Below are 26,154 nucleotides of genomic sequence, written 5' to 3' on the forward strand. Positions count from 1 at the left end.
GTTAATAAAAGTTATAAAATATAAGTACTTTAATAGATAAAGAAATTATAGGATATCTAATTTTATATTTATCAATTAAATTAATTAAACAATATGTAATTTATCAGAAATTGAATATTATAATAAAAACCTTTAAGAGAATTAATCGATTAGTCAAATAATTAAAAATACAAAGACAAACTCAATAAATAGAGTAGTTTATCATATTATTATGATATACCGAATGCAAAGACTCAAGTGACAAGAAAAAGAATGTATGAAAAAAATAATTCTATCAACTACATGCCACAATTTTAGAGGGAGAAAAATAATTTTATCAACTATATGTCATAATATATTAGTGGAAAAAAATAATTTACCAACACATGTCTCAACTTTAGAGGATTTTAAGAATATATAAGTATAATTTTATTTCATACAAATATCAATTTTTTTTTCTTATGAAAATAATCTTCATTAGGTAATCTAATCTATTAAGAAATTGGTATTCTTTATTAAATAATCCATAAGGAAAATTGGGTTGTGCATATATTAAAGAGGTCAAGATATGAGTAATATATTATATATTCACTTAAATTAAAAATTAAGAACTAATTAAGATTGCCACATTATTTTTCCGATGGAATTATTGTAAAATCTGGTCATGGTGACTTTTGTGATGGTCGGAGTAAAGTTAAATGACCATGGATGAAATGAATGAAAGAAAAGTGACTTTTGCGTAATAGATATAAAATTAAGTGACCATGGATGCAATGAATGAAAGAAAAGTAATTTTTGAGTAATAGATACAAAGTTACGTGACCATAAGTGAAATTTACCCTATTAATTGTGATTGTATTCTCCCCTCTCCAAACATACCTCATCTATACCTCCACTCTCATAACCCTCCTACCCTACCCTCATATGACTAAATTCTTTCTTGTTACTTCCTCCGTTTTGAAATAAGTGAATTGTTGAGGTATTTATTGGTGTTTCAAAATAAGTGAATCATTGCATTTTTTTTTCAAATTTACCCTTATGATTTGATAGCCGATTAACTTTTGAAAAGATATTACAAAGTCAGTTTTTTCTTTTTTTGGGGGGTAAAAATGGAAAGTTGTGTTAAATTTATGTTTTTAATATTTTTTTTCTTAATCTGTGTGCTAAAATTCAATAATTCATTTATTATGAAACGGAGAAAATATAAAATCTCTTTCTTGAATAATATAATAGGTGATTTTCAAAAATAAAATACGAGGTCTTGCTTCTAACAACAATATTCTTTCATTCCACTTATAAGGTCAAATGAATAAGTATTTGTCCAAGTTAGATGCAAATGTGTTACAGTAATTTTTTTAATTTACATACTGAATACAAGAAAAATAAATAATTAAATTATTTTCCACAAAAAGTATTTTTCTTTGTACCAAACACAGCCGTAGTTATTGTTTTGGTGGATTATATAAAGTACAAACACACAGCTAGTAGGAATAAATAGATGTACAAATTGGACTGACTATATGCCGCCAAACAGATAAACCACTTACTTTTTTTTTTAATTATTCACATATAACACATGCTAAATAGTCTGGATAAGTTTGTTATCATTGTTTTTTAAATTTTGTTATTTAACCTCTCAAAATAAAAAAAATTAACTACATACAAATAAATATAAGCCAAAACTTTGTAAAAAGATTGTCTATTTTCTTTTGGGCAAGTTACACATTTAACCAATTGGATAAAAATAATTAAATCTGCTCGCCAAATATAGATATATATATATATGTAACTCTCAAGGGGTGTAGTCAGATAGGATCAAGGGGTTCATCCGAACCACTTTTGATAGAAAATTATACTATTATATTTTAAATACTCTTAGTAAAAATCTTGATTCCGCCACAGTAAACTATACACTAGTTCTGTATAATTTATGCATATTCACTGTAAAATTCCAATAACCATTTTGTTTGGACCATTGACTGGAGCCCAAAAATCTCAAACTTTTCAGCCTTGACTTCTTGCCTTTGAATGGGCCTTTCAGACAATGTGCACATGTTTTAATAGAACTAAAATTCATGTGTGGGGGGAAATTATTTACATGTTGTGTATATGATATACAAAAGTATTAATATTACCAACTAATGCCTCTAATGCTACAGCTGTAGATTATAGGAATGGGTCTGGTAACGCGAATACACAAAATTAGGATTTTTGTCGCATACAAATCTTTCTATCAGAAAAGTCTTAATTTCTTGATGTCTTTCTATTAGAGAAAATCTCATTTACTTGAAGGGTTTCCCTCAAAGCGATCGCCTATTATGCAACCTCTTTGTCTCGAGCTCACCAAGGCTTTTCGGATACACATGACATCAGTAACAATCATAACATACAACAACAACATACCCAGTGTATTTTTCCACATAGTGTACGCAGATCATACCACGTAGAGAGACTGTTTCCGATAACCCCCTGACTTAGAACCAATAACAGTATAACAAACACAAAAGATAAAGTGCAAAATAAACTAACACCGCTAGCAGCAAGATAACAATCATAACAAGTGAAGATTTGGGGAGGGTTAGTGTATATGCAAGGCACGAGAAAATAATACTAAAGAGTGAAGAAATCAAGACAAAAACTAAACAAGGCACGAGCAAAAAATTATGAAAAAAAACAAGTAACTACAACAAAATAATACGATAATAGAAGTACAAGGAACAATGAATAGTCACAGAAATTGAAGGATCAAGAAACCAGAGAGTACAATCCATTCCCATACTAGTAGAAGTACACAACTACTACACGAGAGAGAACCCTCAACTACCTACTAACCTTCTACCCTAATCTGCGCGCATCCAACAATATCTAAAATACTTAGAACTGAACAAGAAAGAATGAAAACATCAGCATTAGTTACCACCAAGCTGAATTAGTATAGTCTTCAATGTTTGTTTCTTCATTATCTTTCCATACAATCCCCTTCCTAACTTCATTGCTTTTTCCATCTCAAGAATTCCATTCCCTTTATGTCCATTTTTCCTCTTCAATCCTCTCATCAACAACTTCACAATTCTCTCATCACTTCCCACTGCATCGACAACGCTATCCAACACATTTTCCATCATCGGTATCTTGCTCCCCCACTTCCTCGACAATCTTTCTGAATCATATACATCCGTATACGCTTGCCAAAACGATGACCTCAAGTACCCTTTCCCTTTTCCCCTTACCATCCATCTCCTCATACTTTCCTCCAAGCGATAAACTACGCCTCCGTTGTCTACTCCTTTACCAAGAAACATCTCCATTTCCATCATTTCTTGATTTGAACAAACACCCTTTTCAAGATTACACCTTTTGCATTTGCACACAAAACCCCAGGCTTTCGCCCTCTCCTCGCGATCCCTGAAGGGCGAAAACACATCAAAGTAGGCGAAAGTAAGCTCTTCGCCTGCTTTTATATCTCTAGTAGCATGAATCATCACGTGATCACCAATGTGGGAACGCCTCACATTGGGATCACAAGAATGGTTGATGAAGCAAGCCAATAACCACAGTCCAATGCCATGGACATCATTGTATTTGCCAAGAATTTTCGTGGAAACCAACTCCTCAACAAGGGAATTAACATCAAGAATGTTAAGCAACTTCTCCTTATCATCAATCTTCGTATTACAAAATCTACTATCTACCGCCTCAGGCCTAAACATATCGATATCAAGAACCTCCAAACCATCCTCATTCTCACCATTCGATAACCTACACATCAAATCACACGTGCGTTTACATCTCTTGATACATTCCATAATCTTATCAATAAAACTCTTCCACATATCTAACTGAGCTTGCTCCTTAGCACCTTCAAAACTCGATTCAGGTACTATCGCCCTTTCAATAGCAACCGCCTTTGTAACCAACAACAAGTTCCCACAATCAACATTCTTCGTTGCAAACAAGCCCCGGCCACTGATCTCCGATTTCTTGATCTCAATGGAACCAATGTACTCTGCTAACTCAGGTGATTTTCCTTCAAACTTGTTAACTACCCAATCAGATACATCAAGCGCGCCCGTTCTTGATAGAAACTCAAACTTCTTACACTTATCTAAATACAGATTAAGTATTTCAGAGTTTTCTAACTCGTGGTTATCAAGATTTGCTTCTTTAAAACACTCTAACGCCAACGCGTATCTATTGAGACTTAGCCAAATCTTACCTTTACAAACAAGAGTCTTGAAATGGGTGTTTTCTACTCGTGATGCTTCGTTACAATCCTTTAAGGCTTGAGCAAAATCTTGAAGATTTAGTCTAGCTTCAGCGCGATTACAGAGAGCTAAACAGAGGGATTTTTTGAGCTTTTCGAGATTTTTTTGGTGGGGGTTTGAGATTTTGTCATGGTAAAGGGATATTAATTCAGTGTAAACATCAATGGAGTGTTTCCATTCTTTTCTTAGGAAAAGTTCAGTGGCTTTGGATCTGAGATCTTGGATTCTATCTTCTTCTTGCTCCATTTTTTTTTGTATCTATCGGAAACAAACAGTCTCTCTATCTAATGTAGTGGTACATCTGCGTACACTCTACCCCTCCCGACCCTACTTTGCGGGATTGTAATTGGTATGTGGTTGTTGTTGTAAGTAATTTTTTTTTTCTTTGTGAGTGTTGTGTTTTGGTTTATGCTGGTTGAAATTATTTGAATGTTGATGGAATGTAACGGTCGAATTTATTATGTTTCACGGGTGATGTGGTAACGGCTAGTGTTGTTTTTACTTTCTTTACCTAACTTTTCCTTTTTATATGATTAGAGTCCCCTCCGGGATATGTGAATATCTGATTAAAACAAAGAGAGGAAAACAGGGAAATCATTTTTTATTCCTCGAAGAATCCAATGATAAAATCAAACTAGCATCAAATTACTTTAGAATCTAGTTTAGATAAGATTTTAATAACAATGATAGAAAAGATTTCCCGTTCTTCGAAAATAGTTTCTTTACCCAATATATATATATATATATATTGTTTTTGATAAAAAGATTTGACATAAAATAAAGATTCTAAAGTAACTTGTAATCACCTCCTCTATACGAGATTAAAATTGTGGGAGTAAGCTTATCCCATAATTACTTAATCCATAATTTATAGTAAAATGATTAGCTAGCTCATATAAAAGGTGGGATAGCTAATCCCATGGGATACCCCTATCAACCAAACAACCCCTTAAATGAAAAACTATGGCCAAGAGTGTGATCACATTAAGAGTAAATATAAAATCATGGCCAGGAATTCCGAGTCACAGAGTAAATGAAAAACCACAGGATGGATAGTTATATTAAGCAGAAATGAATGAATGAATGAACTTGCTAATTTTGAGGTTACCTTAGAAAGCAATAACCATGAGATAAACTTCATTTTTATCAGTTATAACAATGAGAAAAACTAGATACCAGTAGTTTTGGATAAACAATGGCACCCTTTTCTTTTGAAAGCAAATGTGCAATCTACACAGTTTACATCATATACAGAAAACAAGTTACAATTTTCTAACTGACTAGTAAACTCTATATAGAGCACCAGATCTAACGTCTTCTCTTGACCGTCTTTGTTTCTTCCTCCTCGCGAAGGATCTCTGCTAATAAATATTACTATTTACTAACACTCTTATGCGTTTAGCATAACAAGTCATTCTGACCCACAGCACACAAATGATTGACTGCAAGGTGAGTTTACAGATATTTCTGCACTTGAAAAGAGTAGAGAAAATGAGATCTCTATGCAGCCAGATGTTGTTATTTCCTTCTTGACAGCTCGTATTGCATTTCATCCGCCGGGGACTAGAGGCGATAAGACTTATGCCACCAAGACAATATAGAAAGAATTGATCACTTTTTCAAAAAGTACATTCCATCTCTGAATTCCAACTTCTCCTCAGCAACTAAACCAGATAAGAAGCTTTGCAGTTGTTGCAGTGATTTGTCATATGTAGGATCAGCAATGCAGAACATCTGCAGCAACGATTAGTAGTTTTAATTCTTCGGTATTTCATGGCCTCAAGCCACAACATAGTTCCCAATTCAATCATAATTAATATGAGTTATAAGACAAATAATTACCTTGAGAGTATTATGAATACGGTCCAGCGCCATGCTGCCAAAATTGGTAAGCATTCCACTGATAAATTTCTGCAGTTAACACCAGCACCTCGTTAAAAGAAAATACTAGTGTTTCTTTTCTGTTATTTTGTCCTCTGTTCTTTGCAAGAACGGTTTCTGTCCTTAAAACAATGAACTAGCCTTGCCAATTTAAAATTGAAGAAAAACACATTTCAGATTGGTACAATAGATAAACACATTTCAGATTGGTACAATAGACATCCAGTTGGTGGTAAGGTTTGATAATGGAAGATAAAAACACGGCAAGCCAATAGGGTACCATCTCTGTCCTGCCTCGTAAAAAGTTTCATAAGGAGTTCCCTATCTACTGATGTTTAAGCTTTTGAAACCCATTAGTAATTATTCTGTATCACTAAGGGAACTATGCACAATATTTCAAAAACCCAGGTAGCTCATTAGCAAAGAGAAAGATTGGTGGCTTATTAAATGATGATGTTAACGCAACTCAGCAGTTTCGAAACCACAGCTTCCATAAGAATTAAAAAAACAGCTTTTGAGAAAAGGAAAGCTTCTACTGTCGTTGACAACTGTTAAGAGTGTATCAGATTCAGATACAAACAAGCTCCATTTGTATGCAAAAGCAAGAGAAAGGAACTCGAATGGAATACCTCATAGACAGTCATCTCTTTCTGCAATTGATCTTCAACAGAGGCCACAGAGCGTTCCCCGTCCTCATCACCTGCCAATAGCTCCTCACAGCCTCCATCAATAGTTCCACTTTTACTGGTATCATTCATGGTTTCCACCAGAGTAAAAGCATGATCGGCAGAGTCTGCCCCCATTGACTCTACCAGAACTCCCTAGTCAACCAAATGAAAAAAAAAATATCAAATAAATATTCCCACCAGAGAACCATATACTGATGAAAATGCAAGTGAAAGGAACTAACCTTGCTTATCCAAAAATTTATTCTCCTATTCAACACATCAACAGGTACTCCAACTGCAGCTGCAAGATCCTTAGATGTCCACCTGAAACATGAGGTGTACATACCCTTTATAGCCATTGCCAAAACTTTTCTGAACCAATTGGTAAAATAAAAATACAAAGCTGATAGCAGAAGCTACTTTTTCTGATCTTGAAACTGCATAATAATTGAAGCATGCAAAGGAGTAACATTGAACTGCATTGCTCTGTCTTCAAATTGGAGCTCCAACTACAATAACATGGCAGTAACTACAGTCAGTCATTTGGTAGTATCAAAGGATGCAGAGAACCCAGATCTAGAGATTATAAAATCAACTGTTTGTGTAGACTATTTAAAAAGACGCACAAGTCCCAAGTACACTGTACAGTGACTGACCTTTACGCTGCCCAGATTTTTTTTCCATATTAGCTTACGAGGTGTCTTGATTTCAGTATACCTTTTAGCATAATCAGTCAGCAGCTGCTCCACAGGCTCTGGTAAGTTGACTGCCTCATCCTGCCATCAAATAACCAGATTTTGTTACTTTACCAGCAAAAATGAAACAAAGAAAGCTGCATAAAAGCAAACAATTGACACTATTAACCGAAAGCCTGCACGAAGGGGGGGGGGGGGGGGGGAGGGGGGGTTTGAGATCCAAAAGAAAGGAAAATAAGATCACTTTACTGTCACCGACGTACAAAAAAAGAAGATTCGAAAGTCTACTTCCTCAGTTCTTTCCTTTTCTCTCCGTGAGTTGCAGAGGTGGTGGCCACACCTCCTAATTTACATGAACTAGTACATAACTTACGCAATCTCTATGAAAGTAAAACAGCTATTCATCTGTTGACATCATGCTGCAGACACAACAGCATCTAAACTCTTTGCAGGTTGCAGCATGTTCAAAGGCAGAGGCAATGACAATAGGAAGCATAAAAGGAAAGATTTGTCAACACATCAAGGATGGCAAAGGGGACATTTACTTGATTCAGACTAAGACCATGAATAATGAATGTCAAGGATCTAGAACTCGTTAATTTATGATTATTTGGACAAAGAAATCACAACTAAAAAGGGCAGCCCGGTGCACTAAAGCTACCGCTATGCGCAGTGTCCGGGGAAGGGCCCCACCACAAGGGTGTATCGTACGCAACCTTACCTTGCATTTCTGCTAGAGGCTGTTTCCAAGGCTTGAACCCGTGACCTCCTGGTCACATGGCAGTAACTTTACCAGTTATTCCAAGGAAGAAATCACAACTAATATCAATGAAATAAAATGATGCAGTTCAGTTTGAAATATTCCGCTTAAACAGTTCATTTTAATGTTTTCATATTTAACTTCCAGTAGGGTAAAAGTTTCCATGTCCAAAATGGATCAGGACGCTCCACTAGATAACTAAAGATTTTTACTACAAATAGCTAGCAAAATAAAAATTATTGTATCAGTAAATCTAAGAATAGATGCATACCTGAATAGGAGGCCAGAAATTTGAAGATATGATGGTAGCATTAAGATTGTCTAGAGATACATCAAGGTCCCTTTGCTCTGTATTTGGACAAATCCAGTAATCATTGAGACTGATTAAAATAGTGGGAATCCTAAGAACGGGACATATAACTCACAATCAATACCTGGCTGTGCTTGATGCTTGATAGTTGCTTTTATATTTGTGTTTGTCCTCTTTGAGTCAATCAAATCATTAAGCATTATTTCACATTTCTGCATGCTGCTTTCCCCAAAATGAATCTGCAAATGACAAAAACGTCAAGCTGACTATGTAAATCAAGATGAAAACATATAGCAGAACTAAGTTGCTCGGACTCTTCAAATATGTCTATGGGTGCGTGTCGGATCCTCCAAAAATAGTGTATTTTTGAAGAATCCGACACGGGTGCGGCAACATTTTTGGAGAGTCCGGACAACTTAGTAGCAGAAAAGGTGTCTATTTACGAGTACATCATGACTAATTTGAGACGATCGAGAACTCAAACTCAGAGGCTTGACTACTTACCTTAAGAAGCTCTAGAGTACGTATTTCGGCATCGATATCATAATCAGATTTGTTCAAAAGCTTTTCAGCCAGCATTACACGATATTCATTAACCAGCTGATCTTTGGAACCAATTATGCCAACTATCATACCAAGTATGTCAACCTTCCTTCGATATCTGCTTCCCTTCGATGGGTCAGCCTCTACAGGGTCGGGCTCCCAGCTTAAGGATTTCAGATCATAAAAAATATATGCATAAGATATAAAAGTACAATGTGCCCAAAAAATGATACGAAGTACAAGATGAAGTATGTCCTCCAATCATTTCCAAAACAATAGAGACAAAGATGGCATACTTTTGTGCATTAATCCATGCTTGCTTGTCATCGGTGTTAATATCATCATCGACAATAGTGTTCTCTTGACTCTCTTCATCTCTATTCAATTCCTCCAAGAGGCTATCCCCAGAACTGCCTGGTCCATTGGGATTTCCGCCAGTTCCATCAGTAAGCATGGTCACAATGCATTTAATTGTATCTTTTCTCCCCCTCAGGTATTCCCTTATTGGCTCACCAACAGCTTCAAGAAAAACACCTGCAGGATCTATAGTTCGAAGTGCTTTGATCGTTGAAACATATTGGTGTAATATATCATTCGTTGAGGCACCAGCTGTTAGCAATCTATATCTCAGTGATGAGATAAAAGAATCAACCAGCTTTGAATGTTGCCCAGTATACTCAAGACATTGTTTCAAGTCTTCAATAGCAGGAGCACTGTCAAATTTTAACTTTCATTAACTCGCAAGTTGAAATATTGAATCTTATATGAATAAAATATTTACAATGTTGGTGATTGATAAGCGAAGAAAACATAAACTTCATTCCTTTCATTTCCAACTTAATTGGTACTAAAAAGCTTAAATGGTAAAGATAAAACTAGGAGAATGTTGCATCAAATTTTATTTGTAGGATGAAAGAAAATGGGGCCAAACATAGTCAATTATTCATAGGGAGACTGGAAAAACATAGGAAAGAGAAAACATCAGGAGTCCTGAATACCACTCCATCCTCTATGCATGTCATATCCACTTAAAAAGTTAGTGACCTAATTAACTAAGTAAATGTTGCAGTCCAAATGGAACGGAAAGGAGAGAAAGGATATCAGAACACGGATGAGTTTAGTTCTTTGCTTTGACGTTGACTTTTTGGGAGAAAAGGGAAGGGATAAAGTTATGCACAAAATCTAAAATTTTAATTCCATCCATAAGTGGGCGGAAACAGAGGGAAAGACACTTTCTAATACCAAAAAGACGCTAAATGTATTAACAAGAGAAATAATTCGCTAAGGGAACCAGAGTCCAATGATATCTCTTCCCTTCACAACCTAACGAGGGTACCAGTCCAATGATATCGCTAAGGGTACCAGAGTCCAATTTATTAACGAGGTCTTCATTCTTTCTTTTCATTTCTTTCCTTTCAAATATCTGAGTTTTCTTGCTTATGAATCTGCTAGAATATACTCATGTGCAGAGACTGAAGTTCAGTCTGACTTAACACGAGGGGTGGGATGTCAGGGGAGAAATGCAGAGAAGAACATGGAATAGTAAATCACCTGTCTGGATAGTCCACAATGATTTCAAAAAGTTTGGCTATTCTGAGATCCTGCAAGGTTTCATAAGCATAATACTCTAAGCGCAACTGCCATCTAACAAGCCCCTCGGATGGAATTCCAGTTCCAGAATAGCACAAAGAGGGGTGGGATGCCAGGGGAGATTTCAGTCCAGAGGAAGGGCCATCACAGCTAGTAAAATCACCAAGGTAATCAAGAAGTGCTCGTAAGAACTGAAGGGGCACAGCCTGCACAAATCAGTCCTCAATGTTAGAAAATTGGACCAACAGAAATTTCCTGTTAAGTCAGATTGGTCTAAACATAAGTCTATCCATGTTCTTCAAGTTTGAACAAAAATTCATGTGGAATTAATATTTAAGATAATATAGTCAACCTTTCACAAAGTTATTATGTCATTTATAGAATACCTCTCAAGCTATCGACACACAAATCACATGAGTGAAAGTATCAATATCAACAAATTGGCTTGCATAAGAAAATCCATTGGATCTATCAGACTTATAATGTCTGACTTGTCAAATTGCTGGGTCAATGGAATCCAAACTAGTGCATTAGGCAAGGAAAATATAGTTCTTATTTCAGGATGCCAGTCACTTAATATCCTCAATGAGTCAAATGACCACCACAAAAGAAGAGATTTCAACTCTATTAGTGCTGAAGAAGATAAATTTAAAACTACCTTGTACTGCAACTCCAAAATAGTACTCTAAAAGGACCTTTGTCACTGTAATTTGAGAGTGAAATTGGATCATGCAGATGAGACCAACCTGTATCCATGCTTTGATGGACTCCAAAACAGAGCTCCTATAGTCATCACCGGCCAAATCATGTACTTTGTCCTATCACCCACATTCAAAAGAATAATTTTGTACAAGATTAAATTAGAGTTTAATTTATATAATTTGAAACGAAAAAATAATTTATTTTTGTCAAATTAACAAAATCAAGAATCTGAAGAATCATCACGACATGATTGACATCAACTGAAAATGTAGGAAGATAAACTTAATCACTATAGGCCATATACCTTTAAAAGGAAAAATATAGCAGAAGCATATGCATCTTCCGCCATAGATGTAAATCCAATATTTCTCAGATTACGAACAACCATTCCAATGTTCTTCACCAACTTATTGTTCTCTGAAAATACAGCATATTTCTGGTTTATATCACTATCCATATCACCACATTTGTAGGGAAGTTTGGTTTTCTCATCTAAATCCATTTTATCATTCATGCCTAACTCATCTTCGTCCTCAGAGTTCACAGCTGCAATTGTACTCAGCTCCTCCAGTCTTCCTTTGAAGTACCAGTGTAGTATCCCTAAAAATATAGTAAGGGAAAGCATAAGCAAGAATTAAAAATGTATGCTTTATATATCATAGCCATTGAAGCATCTTTTGATATCAAGCTTCCCTTAACCATTCTGTTTCAAGACAAAATGCAAATGTTTTAAGAGTTTCAAACTTCTTCCTTTGCCAAAATGTGTGTGTTGTGTATTGTAAAGACGTGTTCAACTTGTAAATTCAGAAACCAAAGCAGTAAGATCAGTGACTAAAGAACTATAGTTCTTCTGTTGCAGCAGACAATTCTAGCCAATGGTATTAAACATTTCAGTGATTTGCTACATGAATAGCCCAAGTACGAAACTGATTTAAATGGAACATAGAGAAAAGAGAATTATGTAACTTCAAATAGGACAAATAAACAATCTTAGAACCTCACAAAGCTACCATATCCATGAAGAGTCAGTAGTTACATCATTTTATTTTGAAAATTCAAGAGCTAATTGAATAGGGTTTGATATGAAGCACACAGGTCAGTAACAAAAGAGAGTCCAAATGTGTGTGTTTCCATCAATAACAACAACAACAACAACAAACCCAGTGTATTCCCACCTAGTGGGGTCTGGGGGGGTAAGATGTACGCAGTCCATACCTCTACCTCTTAAAGAAGTAGAAAGGCTGTTTCCGATAGACCCCCGGCTCAAGTCACGAGATACCACACAATTCATAGTAAAGCACAGAACTAGATTACATAACATAAATACGGCACCCATAAGTATTAGAAAACAGAGGAAAGCACACAGATTCGTAACAAAACATGGAACACGGAACACGGAATCATAACAGGAATAAAACCCCCACCAAGTAATTCCCTACACTAGCGACCCAAACCGGCCCTAGTCTTCTGCCCTAATTTGCGTCCTCCAGACCTTCCTATCTAGGGTCATGTCCTCGGTGAGCTGTAACTGCTCCATGTCCCGCCTAATCACCTCATCCCAGTACTTCTTCGGCCTACCCCTACCCCGCCTAAAACCGTCCAACGCTAGCTTCTCACACCTACGAACCGGGGCATCCATGCCCCTCCTCTTCACGTGTCTGAACCATCTCAATCGAGCTTCCCGCATCTTGCACTCCACTGGAGTCACACCAACCTTCTCCCGGATAGTCCCATTCCGAACTCTATCCCCTCTAGTCAGCCCACACATCCAGCACAACATCCGCATTTCTGCCACCTTCATTTTTTTGATGTGGGAGTTCTTAACTGGCCAACACTTCGCTCCATACAACATGGCCGGACGGACTACCACCCTGTAGAATTTGCCTTTCAGCTTGGGCGGCACCTTCTTATCACACAACACCCCCGATGCGAGCTTCCACTTCATCCATCCCGCCCCAATACGGTGCGAGACATCTTCGTCAATCTCACCGTTACTCTGGATCACGGACCCGAGATACTTGAAACTATCCCTCTTACATACCTCCTGTGATTCCAGCTTCACTACTACCTCATTCTCCCGCCTCACGTCATTAAACTTGCATTCCACATACTCTGTCTTGCTTCTGCTCACCCTGAACCCTTTAGACTCAAGAGTTTGCCTCCACACCTCTAACTTGTCATTCACACCCCCTCGGGTCTCATCTATCAGAACTACACCGTCTGCAAAAAGCATACACCAAGGCACCTCTCCTTGAATACGCCGCGTCAACACATCCATCACCAACGCAAACAAAAAGGGACTAAGAGTAGATCCCTGATGCAATCCTGTCAAGACAGTGAAATGCTCTGAGTCTCCTCCCGCCGTCCTCACCTGAGTTTTCACTCCATCATACATATCCTTAATTGCTCTGATATATGCCAGCGGTACTCCACTCACCTCCAAGCATCTCCAAAGCACTTCCCTGGGAACTTTGTCGTAAGCCTTCTCAAGGTCGATAAACACCATGTGCAGGTCCTTCTTCCTTTCCCTATACTGTTCCACCAACCTCCGCACCAGGTGAATTGCCTCCGTCGTCGAGCGACCAGGCATGAATCCAAACTGGTTTTCCGAAATAGACACTATCCGTCTCAGCCACACCTCGACCACTCTCTCCCAAATCTTCATAGAGTGACTCAATAACTTAATCCCCCTATAGTTATTGCAACTCTGGATGTCACCCTTATTCTTATAGAGAGGGATCATGGTACTCCACCTCCAAGCCTCGGGCATCTTTGCCGTCTTGAAGATTTCATTAAACAATCCAGTCAACCACCTTACACCCGACTCTCCAACGAACTTCCAAAACTCCACCGGTATCTCGTCCGGCCCCGTCGCCCTACCCCTTCGTATCCTGCGAACAGCCTCTCTAACCTCTTCTACCTTAAAAGGTATACAGTAGCTAAAATCCCGACACTCCTCTGAGTGCTCCAGTTTCCCTAACACAATAGCTCTATCCCCTTCCTCATTCAAGAGCCTATGAAAGTACGACTACCATCTATTCTTAATGTGACTGTCCTCCACCAACACTCTACCGTCCTCCCCCTTAATGCACCTCACCTGATCGAGGTCACGACCCTTCCTCTCCCTAGCCTTAGCGAGTCTAAACAACTTTTTCTCCCCTCCTTTCCCCTGTAACCCTGCATACAAGCTCTCAAAAGCGGCCGTCTTAGCTGCCGTGACTGCTGACTTAGCCTCCTTCCTAGCTAGCTTGTACTCTTTCCTGTTTACCCGCTTCTCTTCTTCGTCCTTACTCTCAACCAATTTAGCATACGCCCCTTTCTTGGTCCTCACTTTCTTCTCCACCTCTTCATTCCACCACCAATCCCCCCGATGATGCCCGGCCCGGCCCCTAGAAACACCCAACACCTCGCTTGCATTCTCCCTGATGCACCTAGCCGCCCTATCCCACATACTGTCCACGTCCCCCCTACACTCCCATGTGATATACTGAGGTTGCTGTTCTTTTATCCCCAAGAGACATGCGCATGTGATATACATTGTTCAAGAATTTTCACATAAATTATCAATTTGCAGTAAACAGCAAAAAACAATGATCAACGAAGTATAGGTTTTTATATATTATGTTGACTAAATAAATCTCCACACCCTTACAATCTCAGTTTAACCATTCCTTGAAGATCACAAAGAACAAATTGTTCTATAAAGCACACTTTATGCCTTTCAGCTAAAGCATTACCGCCAATTAGCCATTTGAGAGAGGAAGCCAAATGAGAAAAATTCTATGATCGAGATAGCGGCTACATTTATTGGCATGACATAAAGAAAAAAAAAGGAATGAGATTTAGAAGTGGGCAAACATTTAAAAAGGATCAACTAAGAAAAGCTCCTGAGCATCGTGTACTAACATTCTATGAGTTAATCCACATACCAGGAAAATGGTGAGGAAGGCTAGTCAAAAGAACTGAAGATACAATTAGCTGATATTTCGAGAACAGATAATCCCGAATAGAATCTGGGTTTGCTTTTTCTTGCAACTTGTCTTCTTCATAGGACTGTAAAGCATGAGCCAACAATGATAGGCACTTCTCCTGGAACTGCTTTTGAGATGATATTTCTTCCAAAGCTTTACATATTACTTGCTGAATCTCTTCTTCTAGAATCTGCATCAATGTAAAAATTTTCAAGCCCTAAAACCAAGTCATCGCTTGAGCCACATTAAAATTGGTAACATGCCAAATGGAAACAGCACAATAATGAGGATATAACCATCCACATCAGCTACCTAGACAAGATAATATTGACAACATTTTCCATGTAATTACTTCCCAAAAATAATAAAATAGTTACCTATAAGGTAGCTAAGATTCAAAAATATAAGCGTATTGTGGACACTGTTCAATAAATTTGTAGCAATGGAAGAAAGAAGTAAAGACCAAGAAAATTATGGTAATTATACAATACCAAATCTAAAACCATTAAGGAGTTTAAACCACTTACTCAAAAAAGGTGTGTAAATGGGTTGTTAGGTCGTGTAACGTACACATACTCTATCAAAGAAAGACTGGATAGGGAACAGAAGTGTAAAACTTTACAATAAGTTATCTATTTTTTTCAAATTCGAAAGAGTAAGCCTTCTCTTTAATATAGACAAATATATGACACGACGAAGGACCGTATGCACGTACTGGATCCTTATTCGTTTCAGATGGTGCAAAATTGCTGTAAGGTTCAAAATAACTCCAGAACCTTCTTGCTCCATTTCTCTCGAAAATTTCCTGTTCCAACACAACATTGTCACTGTGAGTTCAATAAAAACAACTAGTAGAGCCATAACGGCCACACTGACTTTAAAAATCCAAAAACTCGGTTACATCATAAATTTGGGAAATCGTGAATCATAGTATGCATGGTGTAGCTGAAAATGTGTTCACGGAAATATTTTGATTGATGAAATCAATTGCAAATATTTTGATATTGCCCTTGGAGAAAACATTTTCAAATTCAAGGTAATCAAATATTTCAGATGAAGGGATGGAAGATTATGGAGAACATCTCAGATCAATTATGGAGAATATTTCAGATAAATTATGGAGGGTATTTATTTGCCTAAGGAAGATAAACTGGGTGAAACCAAGTAGCATCAGAGGTGTTTTTGAGTTCCTGGAACAATGATGGCAATGCAAGTTCAAAGGAGGAGAGATGGAAGATTGTCCCAGCATTGGACAGTGTGGACGGGGAGGAATTAGAGATGTTTTGAAGACAAGCAGAATGACATTCAAAGTCTCAAGATGAACTGCTTAGCTTTGTTTTATTTTTGGTGTAAGCAGGATATATTACTGCAAACCGAAGACATTTTGGATGTACTGCTAGACTACTTGTAAGAAATAGAGAAGGAAGAAAGACTGATGCAGTATGTAATACTTTTGAATAGGTATTGCATCTTTTGGATGTAGTGCCTCTGTGGATATATACAGACTAATTGTTACCATCCTTAAAAAAAGAAAAATATTTCAGATAATTTCATCTACCAAAATACTGTTTGCGATAACACATTCCCAATTTGAATCCCTTGAATAGTTGAAATTCTCTTCTCCAAAGATAGAATTTTCCAATAAGAGAAGAATTATAATTCAGTCATTTTCAATTATTCTCCTTATATCATTTTCTTTAATCTTTATATAACCATGGTGTACCAGCTAGCTCGCACACACCTCGACTAGTTCCACATGATATCTGTTAACTCCCACCAATAACAGATACCACATACACCAAGGCTAGGACAGATGGTAAGAAATCACCTAGTGTTTTTTAATCTCTTTGGGGATCGAACCTGAGACATCCCACACCATTGACACTAGGACATACACTGGGTGCAATTATTCTCCTTATCTCCAATACTATAACTTGGACTAACCAAAATGCAACCATAAGTGTCGGTCAGCTCATCCTTCATCTCTGCAATGCCGATTCCCTCTCGGACCATCGAATAATAGCAATTTCGATGGTCCTCAACCTTCCCCTTTACCTTTCCACCCGCTCCCATCAACATGGCAGCTCCTCCATCAACTCTATGTCTATTCTATCACCCTTTTTTTTTGTCAAATCAATTCCCCAAAGTTGTCCACCGCCACTCCACTTCTGTAAAAGGTGAGGGGAGTGAACATCCATTGGATTTGAGTTTGTTATTTCATAAATCTGGTGGTTTCAGTCCTTTCACCTTTAAACAACCTTTTCTCCCATTCACATCAATCTAACATTCCTAATTTCTCTATTATGCCATCCATCCCTTTGTTTACTGTTCTTCATCTTGAGCCGGGGGTCTATAACAGCCTCTCTACTTCTTCGGAGGTAGCGGTATGGACTGCGTACATCTTACCCTCTGCAGACCCCATTTTATGGGATTACACTGGGTTTGTTGTTCTTGTTGTTGTTGTTGTATCTCCAATACTATAACTTGTATAGTTACCATATATCACTTACTATTATACCCACTTAAATGCAAGAAACAATAATCCACGTGACAAAGGTAAAACATTTTCCTCCAAACAAAACCACTCCCCAAAAAAAATCTTTATTTGAGCTTGGCGAAATAGGTAGTTGTGATTGTTTCGTATTTTAATCTACTTTCGAAATATGCACGTTTTATTCAGAACAAAACAAAACACTATGATATACTCCCTCTGTTCCTTTTTACTCGTCATTTTTCACTTCACGAGGGTCAAATTTGACCAATTTTTGGAGCTAAATGAAATTAAAATAGTTCAATATTTAAAATTTAAAATTTAGATGTTCCAAAACTATATATATAAAAAATACTATATTGTACTCGTTCTCAGATTTATATGATGAAAAGGTACATCTTAAAATACTAGTCAAAGTTCATCCACTTCGGCTCTCGAAAAGCAAGACATGGCAAGTAAAACTGAACGGAGGAAGTACTACTCTATGTAGTATTTAATACTAACAATAACATCAGTAAAAGTTAATGAACTGAGTAAAATCAAAAATCTATTTTGGTACAGCGTCCAGGTAAAATGAACTGAGCAAACCTCATCGGAGTGAAGAAAGTGTTGTTCAACTAGAAAAGCAAGGCCTTGTTTACATAGATTCTTAGCTCGAATTACGAACTCATCGCTGAATGACAAATTTAATATTAAACTAACCTAATTAATGATACTCCACAATTCCAAATTTGACTACTACTACTAATTTATGTAGTTATTTAATACTACGTCTATTATGAGAAAAAGTTAATAAAATTCTCTCAGTTTGCTAAAATGAACAGGTAAAATGAAAATTCTATTTTTAGTACAACAGTCAAGTAAAATGAATTCAGCAAGCCTCAATGGAGCGAACAAAGAGTCATTCAACTAGAGAAGCAAGGCTGTGATTACATAGATACTATAAGTTGCAATCCTTCTCATATTAATATGATTGAAAAGAACACATCTTAAAATGTTGGTCAAAGTTCATTTAGTTTCTCTTAGAAGCAAAATGTGACAAATAAAAAGGAATCCAGCGAGTATATTAATTCACACTAAAGTAAAAGTGAACAGAGGGAGTACTACTTTATGTGGTTATTTAATACTAAGAATATCATCAGAAGAAAGGTCACAAAATCCTCTTAATTTGCTAAAATGAACGAATAAAACAAAAAATCTACTTTAATTTCCTAAAATGAACGAATAAAACAAAAAATCTACTTGTAGTACAGCGGCGAAGTAAAATGAATTGAGCAAACCTCAATTGAGCAAAGTGTTGTTCAACTAGAGACGCAAGCCCATGTTTACACAGATTCTTAGCTCGCATAACAAACTCATTACTAAATGACAAATCATCACCGCTGCCTCTAAGAAGTGTTTCCGAACTGGAGCAAAATCCGTTCCAGTTTTCTGATATTTCTAATATAGAATCATTACTCAGCGACTCCAGTATCCCCAACTCACATCCCAATGAAGACGTATCGCTACTACTTACTTCATTTAGTTATTTAATCCGAAGTATAGTATGGGGAAAAAGGTAACAAAATCCTCTTAATTTGCTAAATTAAACAAGTAAAATGAAAAATCTATTTTTATTATAGCGGTCAAGTAAAACGAATTGAGAGTACCTCAATGGAGCGAAACAAGTGTTGTTCAACTAGAGAAGCAAGCCCGTGTTTACAGAGATTCTCCGCTCGCATTACAAACTCGGCGTTCAATGACGACTCATCACCATCACTGCCTTTAAGAAGTGATTCGGAACTGGCGCAAAATCCGTTCCAGTTTTCCGATATTTCTAATATAGAATCATCACTCAACGAGTCTAATATATCCAAATCACATCCCGATGAAGACGTATCACACGTCATTGTCAAGGGATTACTCTTCAGTGATGATTTAGAAACCCTAATTGGTTCAAATTGTGTGCTTAAGGATTTGGAATTGAGTTGAAGCTGAGTGGGTGGGGGGGGGGGGGGGGGGGCGGGGGTTGACGGTTTAATGGTGTGAAGAATTTTAGCTTACTATATTTGCCGCCATTTTTATGTTTGAGTGCTACCGTGGAGTGTGACTGTAGTCCATGTTTATACCCGACCCCGAATGAATAATGTCTATTAAAGTAGGTTCATTTTGGTCTTCAAATATAATTTAAGCATCCGAAGAAGTATTGGAGAAGATAATTAGACGGGACATGATGCATATTTAAGTTACTGAAGATATTACCTTAGGCTTAGAGAGTGAATGTGTGTATTAGAAAAGAAGATTAGTCGGATAGAAGTAATATCGTGCATTAATTGTAGTGTGGTAGCGTCAAATTTAGCTGTAGATATCTATTTTTGTTGTTATTTATTGTATTTTGATTGATTATTGCACTATCATGTGGTTTATTATTATTTTTATGATAGATTCTGTACTATACCGTGTTGTCATATTATCTGCATTATATTTCTCTTCTTTGTACCTTAATTTGCTACATTTAAGCCGACGGTCTTTCGGAATCCATTTCTCTACCTTTCCGATGTAATGGTAAAGTTTGTGTATGCTTAAGCTTTCCTAAAATCTAAATTAAACTGAGTATATTGTTATTGTCTATTTAATTCCTTTGACTTTGCTAAAGTGGAGCATTTTTGGTCTCCTTACTGTAACAATGTTAAAAGCTAATGGAAAGGACAATTTTTCTATTTTGAGAGTGTATTTAGCGGTTAAATATATTTAATTTTAGCTATTCCGAATGACTTATTGACTACCTAAAAGATTTTTCCTGTTCAAAACTATACGCCTATTTAATCTCTTTCGACTGTCCCTCCCTGCTACTCAGATAAAAGCATAAGATTAAAGTGATGCTTTCGGCTACTAAACTTTCGCTATCTACGACGCAACACTCGTGTTGCTTCACCTTGCAACACAACGTTTGTATTGCTTTACCACAACCCCGTTTTCATAGTCTAGGCTATTTGTGATTATATCAAAACTGGACATTCGCTAAAAGAGTCTTCGGCACATAAAAATGTCATTTGAGTCCTTAAATATAAGGTGCATTTTGTTACAATTGATAAAATGGCCGTATCATGTAGCCTACTCACCATTTTTGAATTAGTAACCATTAAGAAGACAGGCCGATACACAAAACATCCCGCACTAGCAGGGTCCGAGGAAAGGCCACACCCAAAACTCAAAAGTGTGATAAAAGACAGCCTACCTAATGCAGACATTAATAACCGGAAAAAAAAGAAAAAAAAAAAAGACTAACAAAATTTCTTCTTTTTCTCATCATTTCAATATGCAAAAATATCATAGAGAATAATGTTGCATAACACAGTTACAATTACAAGTGAACATCTCTACGAAGCCTAGTATCACAGTTGATCAGTAGGCGGACTTTAAGTGAGCAAGATCCACAAGGAAGCACAACAGATGTTGGCAAAGATTTAGATGTTAGCAACGATAACGTATCACCATCTCTTGATTTTGAACAACTCCTATCTGCCAACTCGAAAGAATCAATAAAGTAGTAGTCACCACATCTACAAGGATAGAAACCTCTATAATATATCACCAGAATCTTGAACTGTAAGGTCCTCTAAGCTGACATCTTCAGCAGTTGCTGTATCGTGTCTCAAAGTAAGCAATTCAACGTCATAAAGTGCACGTGACTTTGGGTTGCCAACGGTTTCCCAGGCTCTCTGTATCTCCAATAATTGTTGTCTGTCAGACACTCAGAATTGGATGTTTCTGATGCATTTTGCTGCTTGTCTGGATGAAAACAAAGTATGGCTGAACGATAGGGTTTACGGACTTCTTCCAAATTTGCATCTTTCTTTACACCTAGGATCTCATAGTGAGTTTTATGAAACGAGTTGCTGCTTGAAATCATGGCTCCCTATATCAAGAAAAATCTTACTGCAAATAAGCACCAGGAAGAAAAACGAAATTAGGAATGGAATCTTGAATGAAGTTCAGTTTCTTTCTTTTTTTTTCTTTTTTTTCTGTTTCTTTCTTTTTTTCATTTTTTTTCTGGTCAAGTATCAAGAAGATGTGCATACAAAAGACTTCTTAACAACGTTCAAAAGAATAAAACAAAAAGAAAAGTCTATTCTTCTGCAGTTTGGGATCATTCCTCTAATTGAGCTGCAGGACTTGAATTTTAATCCGTTAATATGCCCTATCACTCAACTCGCTCCTAGCCACGCCCCAGATTTCCCCCGCCCCAAACAAGATAGAGCGAGAACCAATAGGGGCAGCAGAGAGGGAAGCTCAAGTGCCGGAGCGCTAATTACGGCATACGTTGTCTGTAACTCTGTATCCTATATGTTGTACATTTTTTTTTTGGATAACTCTGGTATCCAAGCCAGCTTGCGCGCACCTCGACTAATTCCACGGAATACCTGCCACCTCCCACCAGCAATAGGTACCAGGTAACTCTGTCCATACACGTTGTGCATTCTTGGGTCCTTAATGTTACTATATAGAAGCCATTGCTAGAAAAGAAAGCTCAGCGAGGGAACTTAAGCAGTGAGCGAATAAGCAACCGAAAGAAGCAAGACTACCAAATCCGTTTTTCTAAGTTACATTAGACAAATTAGAGATAGCACGTGCTAGCACCTAAAGTGTTTCCCTTCACTTATGGTCTGCATGAACAGACAACAATTTATCAACGAAAAATTTACAGAAGAAACGCAAGCAAGGTACAGAAAAGTGAAGCACCAAGCAATATAGACATTGTATATCAGATTGGGAATGGTTCATATGGCCCTATAGCAACAACAACATACCCAGTATATTCCCACAAAGTGGAATGGCTCAGATGGCCCTGCAGAAGCAAATGTTGTGTGTCTTAACTGACCATCTTAAAATACTAGACTTATTTCCTCGTAAGCTACAATTTCAGCATTTGAATTTAAGGATCTACAGAAGGACCCAGCAATCATGGAAAACAGATCCAGAGAGAGACCAACAGAGTTGTACAGAATATAGACCCCTCATCCTTTCAAAGCTCGAATTCCTTTAACTTTAAGAATAAACTACAATGGCATAAATTGATGTGATAACTCCTTTGCCGCTGTTCATCATCCTAGCGTGTTAACTGTCAATAATGCCTTTCAGCAATAAAATAATGACGCCTAGTTCGATCCTCTCAAGATGCAAACTTTAACAGGTAAAAGTAGAGACTAGCGGACCCTTGTTCACACAAGAAAGAAAAAAGGATAAGAAAAATAAAGGATCTTCCGGATGATAATAGAGGAGTAATATTAATTATTACCTGAAGGTTAGGATCTTCACCAATAATCCCTACAAGAGCACAATCCGTCTTTCAAATGATGAAATCTTTTAGCATCTCGCATGATAATTTCCCGACCAACAAGCCTTGAAGCAATCTTCAATGCATTATGGCAATCACCACAGACACGCAGATTCTTTATAATCCGGATTGGTGATCGTGCAGAGCTATTCATAAGACCTTGAGCAAAAGCCAATCTCTCGCTGTGAGCCATTAAAGCGTCCTCTTTAGTTTCTTGGTCTACATCATGCAACACAAACTTAGTCTCTGGTATATAACCGTCCTCCTTCATTAGCTGCTTTAAACCCCTAAGCAATTCATATATCTTCTCATGATCGGGATGTGACCTATCTCCAGCACGATATTCATGAACTTTGCTTCTAGCCTCAAGAAGACTTTGAGCAGATTTCTTCTTCTCTTTCTCCTTTGCGATGTCTGACGCTTTTACAGCCAAAAAACCTGCCTTTGACTGTTCATCCAAACGAGATGGGTCTAGGAGCTCAACAATCCCAGCACACCGATCCCCAAGCTCCAAGTTCCCATGAATTCTACAGAGATTCATCATGATTTCCCATACTTCAATACTTGGCTCTGTAGGCATCCTTTCAACGAACTCCATAGCTTCATCAAGATATCCCGCACTTCCCAACATATCTACCACTCCCACATATTGCTCTATGGAGAGAGCAATGCCATAATCCTTGCTCATTGATTCAAAGTGTAACATGCCCTCAACTATATCACCAACAACACTACAAGCATTGAAGACTCCCAGAAACATTTGGCCATCAGGTTTCATCCCAGTTTTCTTGAATTCCCCAAACAATTCTATTGCATCTTCTCCAAGACCATTCTTACCAAGCCATGTAATCATTGTGTCCCAAGAAGTCAGATTACGCTGGGGCATTTTTCGAAACACCAAAAAGGCATCATTCATGGAACCACATTTTCCATACATTTCAAGAATTTTATTGTACATTTTAATTTCAAGATGAGGATGAGATCTCACAAGGTGCTCATGAACTGATTTAGCATCCTCAAGGGATTTATCCTCACTACACGCATCCATCAACATAATATACCGAGACAAATCGACTGTGACATGTTGCTGCTCCAACAAATGCAAAACTTCAACTGCCTCCTTCACTTTGCCTTCTTTACAGAAGTCCTCGAGCTCATCAATTGACCCTTTTTTATTGCTGCTATCAGCATAATCAATCGACGGTTCAACAGGTGCTGAACTTCTCATTTCTTGATGACCTACTATTCCATTCTGAGATTGATAAGAAGCTTCAAAGCCGCTTAAATTTTGCTGATATTGCCCCATCATCTTCCTTGAGTGGCCACTAGAATTAGTATGACTTTCCATATAATACCCACTTGCACTTTGTGGATACAATCCAGAGTTTCCAGATTGAACATTCCTTACATTTCCGGGATCATAAATGGGAAGGTTTTGCTGAGACACTCCTACATTTCTCGTGTAATTGCCACTGAAATTCTGCTGTGACATTTCACTGTTTCCACCATAATAACCATTTCCATTCTGGTGATACTGTCCATATACTCCACTGTGACTCGGCTGAGCTTCTAAACCTCCCTCAAACCCCGAACTACGCGACAAATTTGACGAATTTCCACCACTGTAACCACTATCATTTTTATTATCAAATAAAGTACTTTGATAATCCTTTCGAGACCCGAAATCACTACTTCTTGAGGACAAACTCTCATACCCAGATGAAAAGTTCCCATTTTGCGCATGTGGGTTCTGCTTAAACCCTTCAACATCGTTTGGAAAGTAACTTCTACCACCACTAGCAGATTCTTGAAATCCAGTTTTACGTTCTTGAAAATCAACCCCACTAGTATTCTGCTGATTATATCCCCATTCTTGACCTTGCCAGTTTGGTTTATTCAAAGAACCCAAATTTTTTGAGCTATAATCAAAATCCCTATCTGGGTTTCGCCGAAAATCACAGATATTTCCCCCTCCTAACTCAGATAATTGAGTAACAGTGCTAATATTTCTTGAAAAGTAACTTCTTCTTCCACCACTAATTGATTCTTGAAAATCAACCCCACTAGTATTTTTCACCTGATAATCAAAAACCCCATCTGGGTTTTGCTCTAAATCACTATTATTTTCCCCCTTTAACTCAGATAATTGAGTAGCAGTGCTAATATTTCTTGAAAAAGGGACAATCTTTAATGGTTCAAAATGAAGAGATTGTCCACGTACCTTTGTTAGATTTCTCAATAAATTAGATGTGAGTACTGTGGCTTTTCTCCTATACATTTTTTTGGTGATTATTTGACCAGCTCAATCAACAAAGAGAGGAGGCGGTTGTAGCAGTGGTTTTCGTTTGCTTAAACCCTCCCCTCTCTCGGTCAGGTTTTAGATATGCGACGAAGAATAAAGTTTGTTGAATGTGTGTTATGAACCCGTTTAGTTTTGAAAAAATAATAAGGAACCCTTAAACTTATTAAACTTGTTAGATTATACCACACCATTTATAACATAGTAATAGAATAATTTATTCCTATACTGAAAAAATTAATTAATGGCGACAAAAAAGTTTTAAAACTTAGAAAAAATGACACGAGTCTTAGTTATTGAGCATAGGTAACAATTTTAATATCAATATTAATGATCCAAACTTTAAATCCTCAAGTTTTATTGTTTACACAAAAGTTCTATTTTTCCACCCTCACCCCACCCCTTTTACAATCCTCCCATCGCCGCCGCCAGCACCAGCACCTTCTCTCCACTATCATCAACGCACCTCCTCCTTTTCTTCCATAACCACCACTTCCTCCATATTACACAACTACTTATTCTCCCCTCCTCTTCAACCAACACTATTATTTTCTCCTCCTGCACCACCAATACTATCACCTCATTATCTGTCATAACTATCATCTCATTCTTCGACAACTTCTCCACCACACCTTTTGCTAGATTAGCAAGCAACTATCCAAGTTGTTGCAAAAATTATAGTA

At 37.3% G+C, this 26,154-nt stretch overlaps 4 protein-coding genes across 5 annotated transcripts; all 4 read right to left on the reverse strand.

The window, feature by feature from the left end:
- Nucleotides 1-2,643: 2,643 nt before the first annotated feature.
- LOC107847605 (methyltransferase FGSG_00040) lies at nt 2,644-4,806 on the reverse strand. Its single transcript, XM_016691975.2, has one exon. It carries the CDS (start codon nt 4,488-4,490, stop codon nt 2,889-2,891), a length of 1,602 nt encoding a protein of 533 aa, XP_016547461.1. The 5' UTR covers nt 4,491-4,806; the 3' UTR covers nt 2,644-2,888.
- Nucleotides 4,807-5,328: 522 nt separating this feature from the next.
- LOC107847604 (anaphase-promoting complex subunit 2) lies at nt 5,329-19,989 on the reverse strand. The gene is made up of 16 exons (XM_016691974.2): nt 19,505-19,989; nt 16,080-16,169; nt 15,323-15,554; nt 11,698-11,993; nt 11,438-11,509; nt 10,653-10,897; nt 9,398-9,814; nt 9,063-9,264; nt 8,683-8,797; nt 8,520-8,596; nt 7,450-7,569; nt 7,214-7,302; nt 7,036-7,117; nt 6,755-6,946; nt 6,087-6,155; nt 5,329-5,978 (listed from the first exon to the last, which is right to left on the reverse strand). The coding sequence occupies exons 1-16, from the start codon at nt 19,742-19,744 to the stop codon at nt 5,856-5,858; spliced, it is 2,661 nt and encodes an 886-aa protein (XP_016547460.1). The 5' UTR covers nt 19,745-19,989; the 3' UTR covers nt 5,329-5,855.
- A 1,127-nt stretch (nt 19,990-21,116) lies between these two features.
- On the reverse strand, nt 21,117-25,576 carry LOC107847859 (pentatricopeptide repeat-containing protein At4g32450, mitochondrial). Of its 2 annotated transcripts, none has more exons than XM_016692414.2 (2): nt 23,134-25,576; nt 21,117-21,773 (listed from the first exon to the last, which is right to left on the reverse strand). In XM_016692414.2, the coding sequence occupies exon 1, from the start codon at nt 25,448-25,450 to the stop codon at nt 23,150-23,152; it is 2,301 nt and encodes a 766-aa protein (XP_016547900.1). In that variant the 5' UTR covers nt 25,451-25,576; the 3' UTR covers nt 21,117-21,773; nt 23,134-23,149. The 2 variants fall into 2 exon arrangements, with proteins under 2 accessions (XP_016547900.1, XP_016547901.1); XM_016692415.2 differs by having other exon boundaries at nt 21,117-21,753; nt 23,134-25,555.
- LOC107846679 (chaperone protein DnaJ-like) lies at nt 21,199-21,747 on the reverse strand. The gene is made up of 2 exons (XM_016690989.1): nt 21,542-21,747; nt 21,199-21,397 (listed from the first exon to the last, which is right to left on the reverse strand). The coding sequence occupies exons 1-2, from the start codon at nt 21,745-21,747 to the stop codon at nt 21,199-21,201; spliced, it is 405 nt and encodes a 134-aa protein (XP_016546475.1).
- Nucleotides 25,577-26,154: the final 578 nt, after the last annotated feature.

The sequence above is a fragment of the Capsicum annuum genome, chromosome 11, assembly GCF_002878395.1.
Source record: "Capsicum annuum cultivar UCD-10X-F1 chromosome 11, UCD10Xv1.1, whole genome shotgun sequence".
In the NCBI taxonomy this organism is placed as follows: Eukaryota; Viridiplantae; Streptophyta; class Magnoliopsida; order Solanales; family Solanaceae; genus Capsicum; species Capsicum annuum.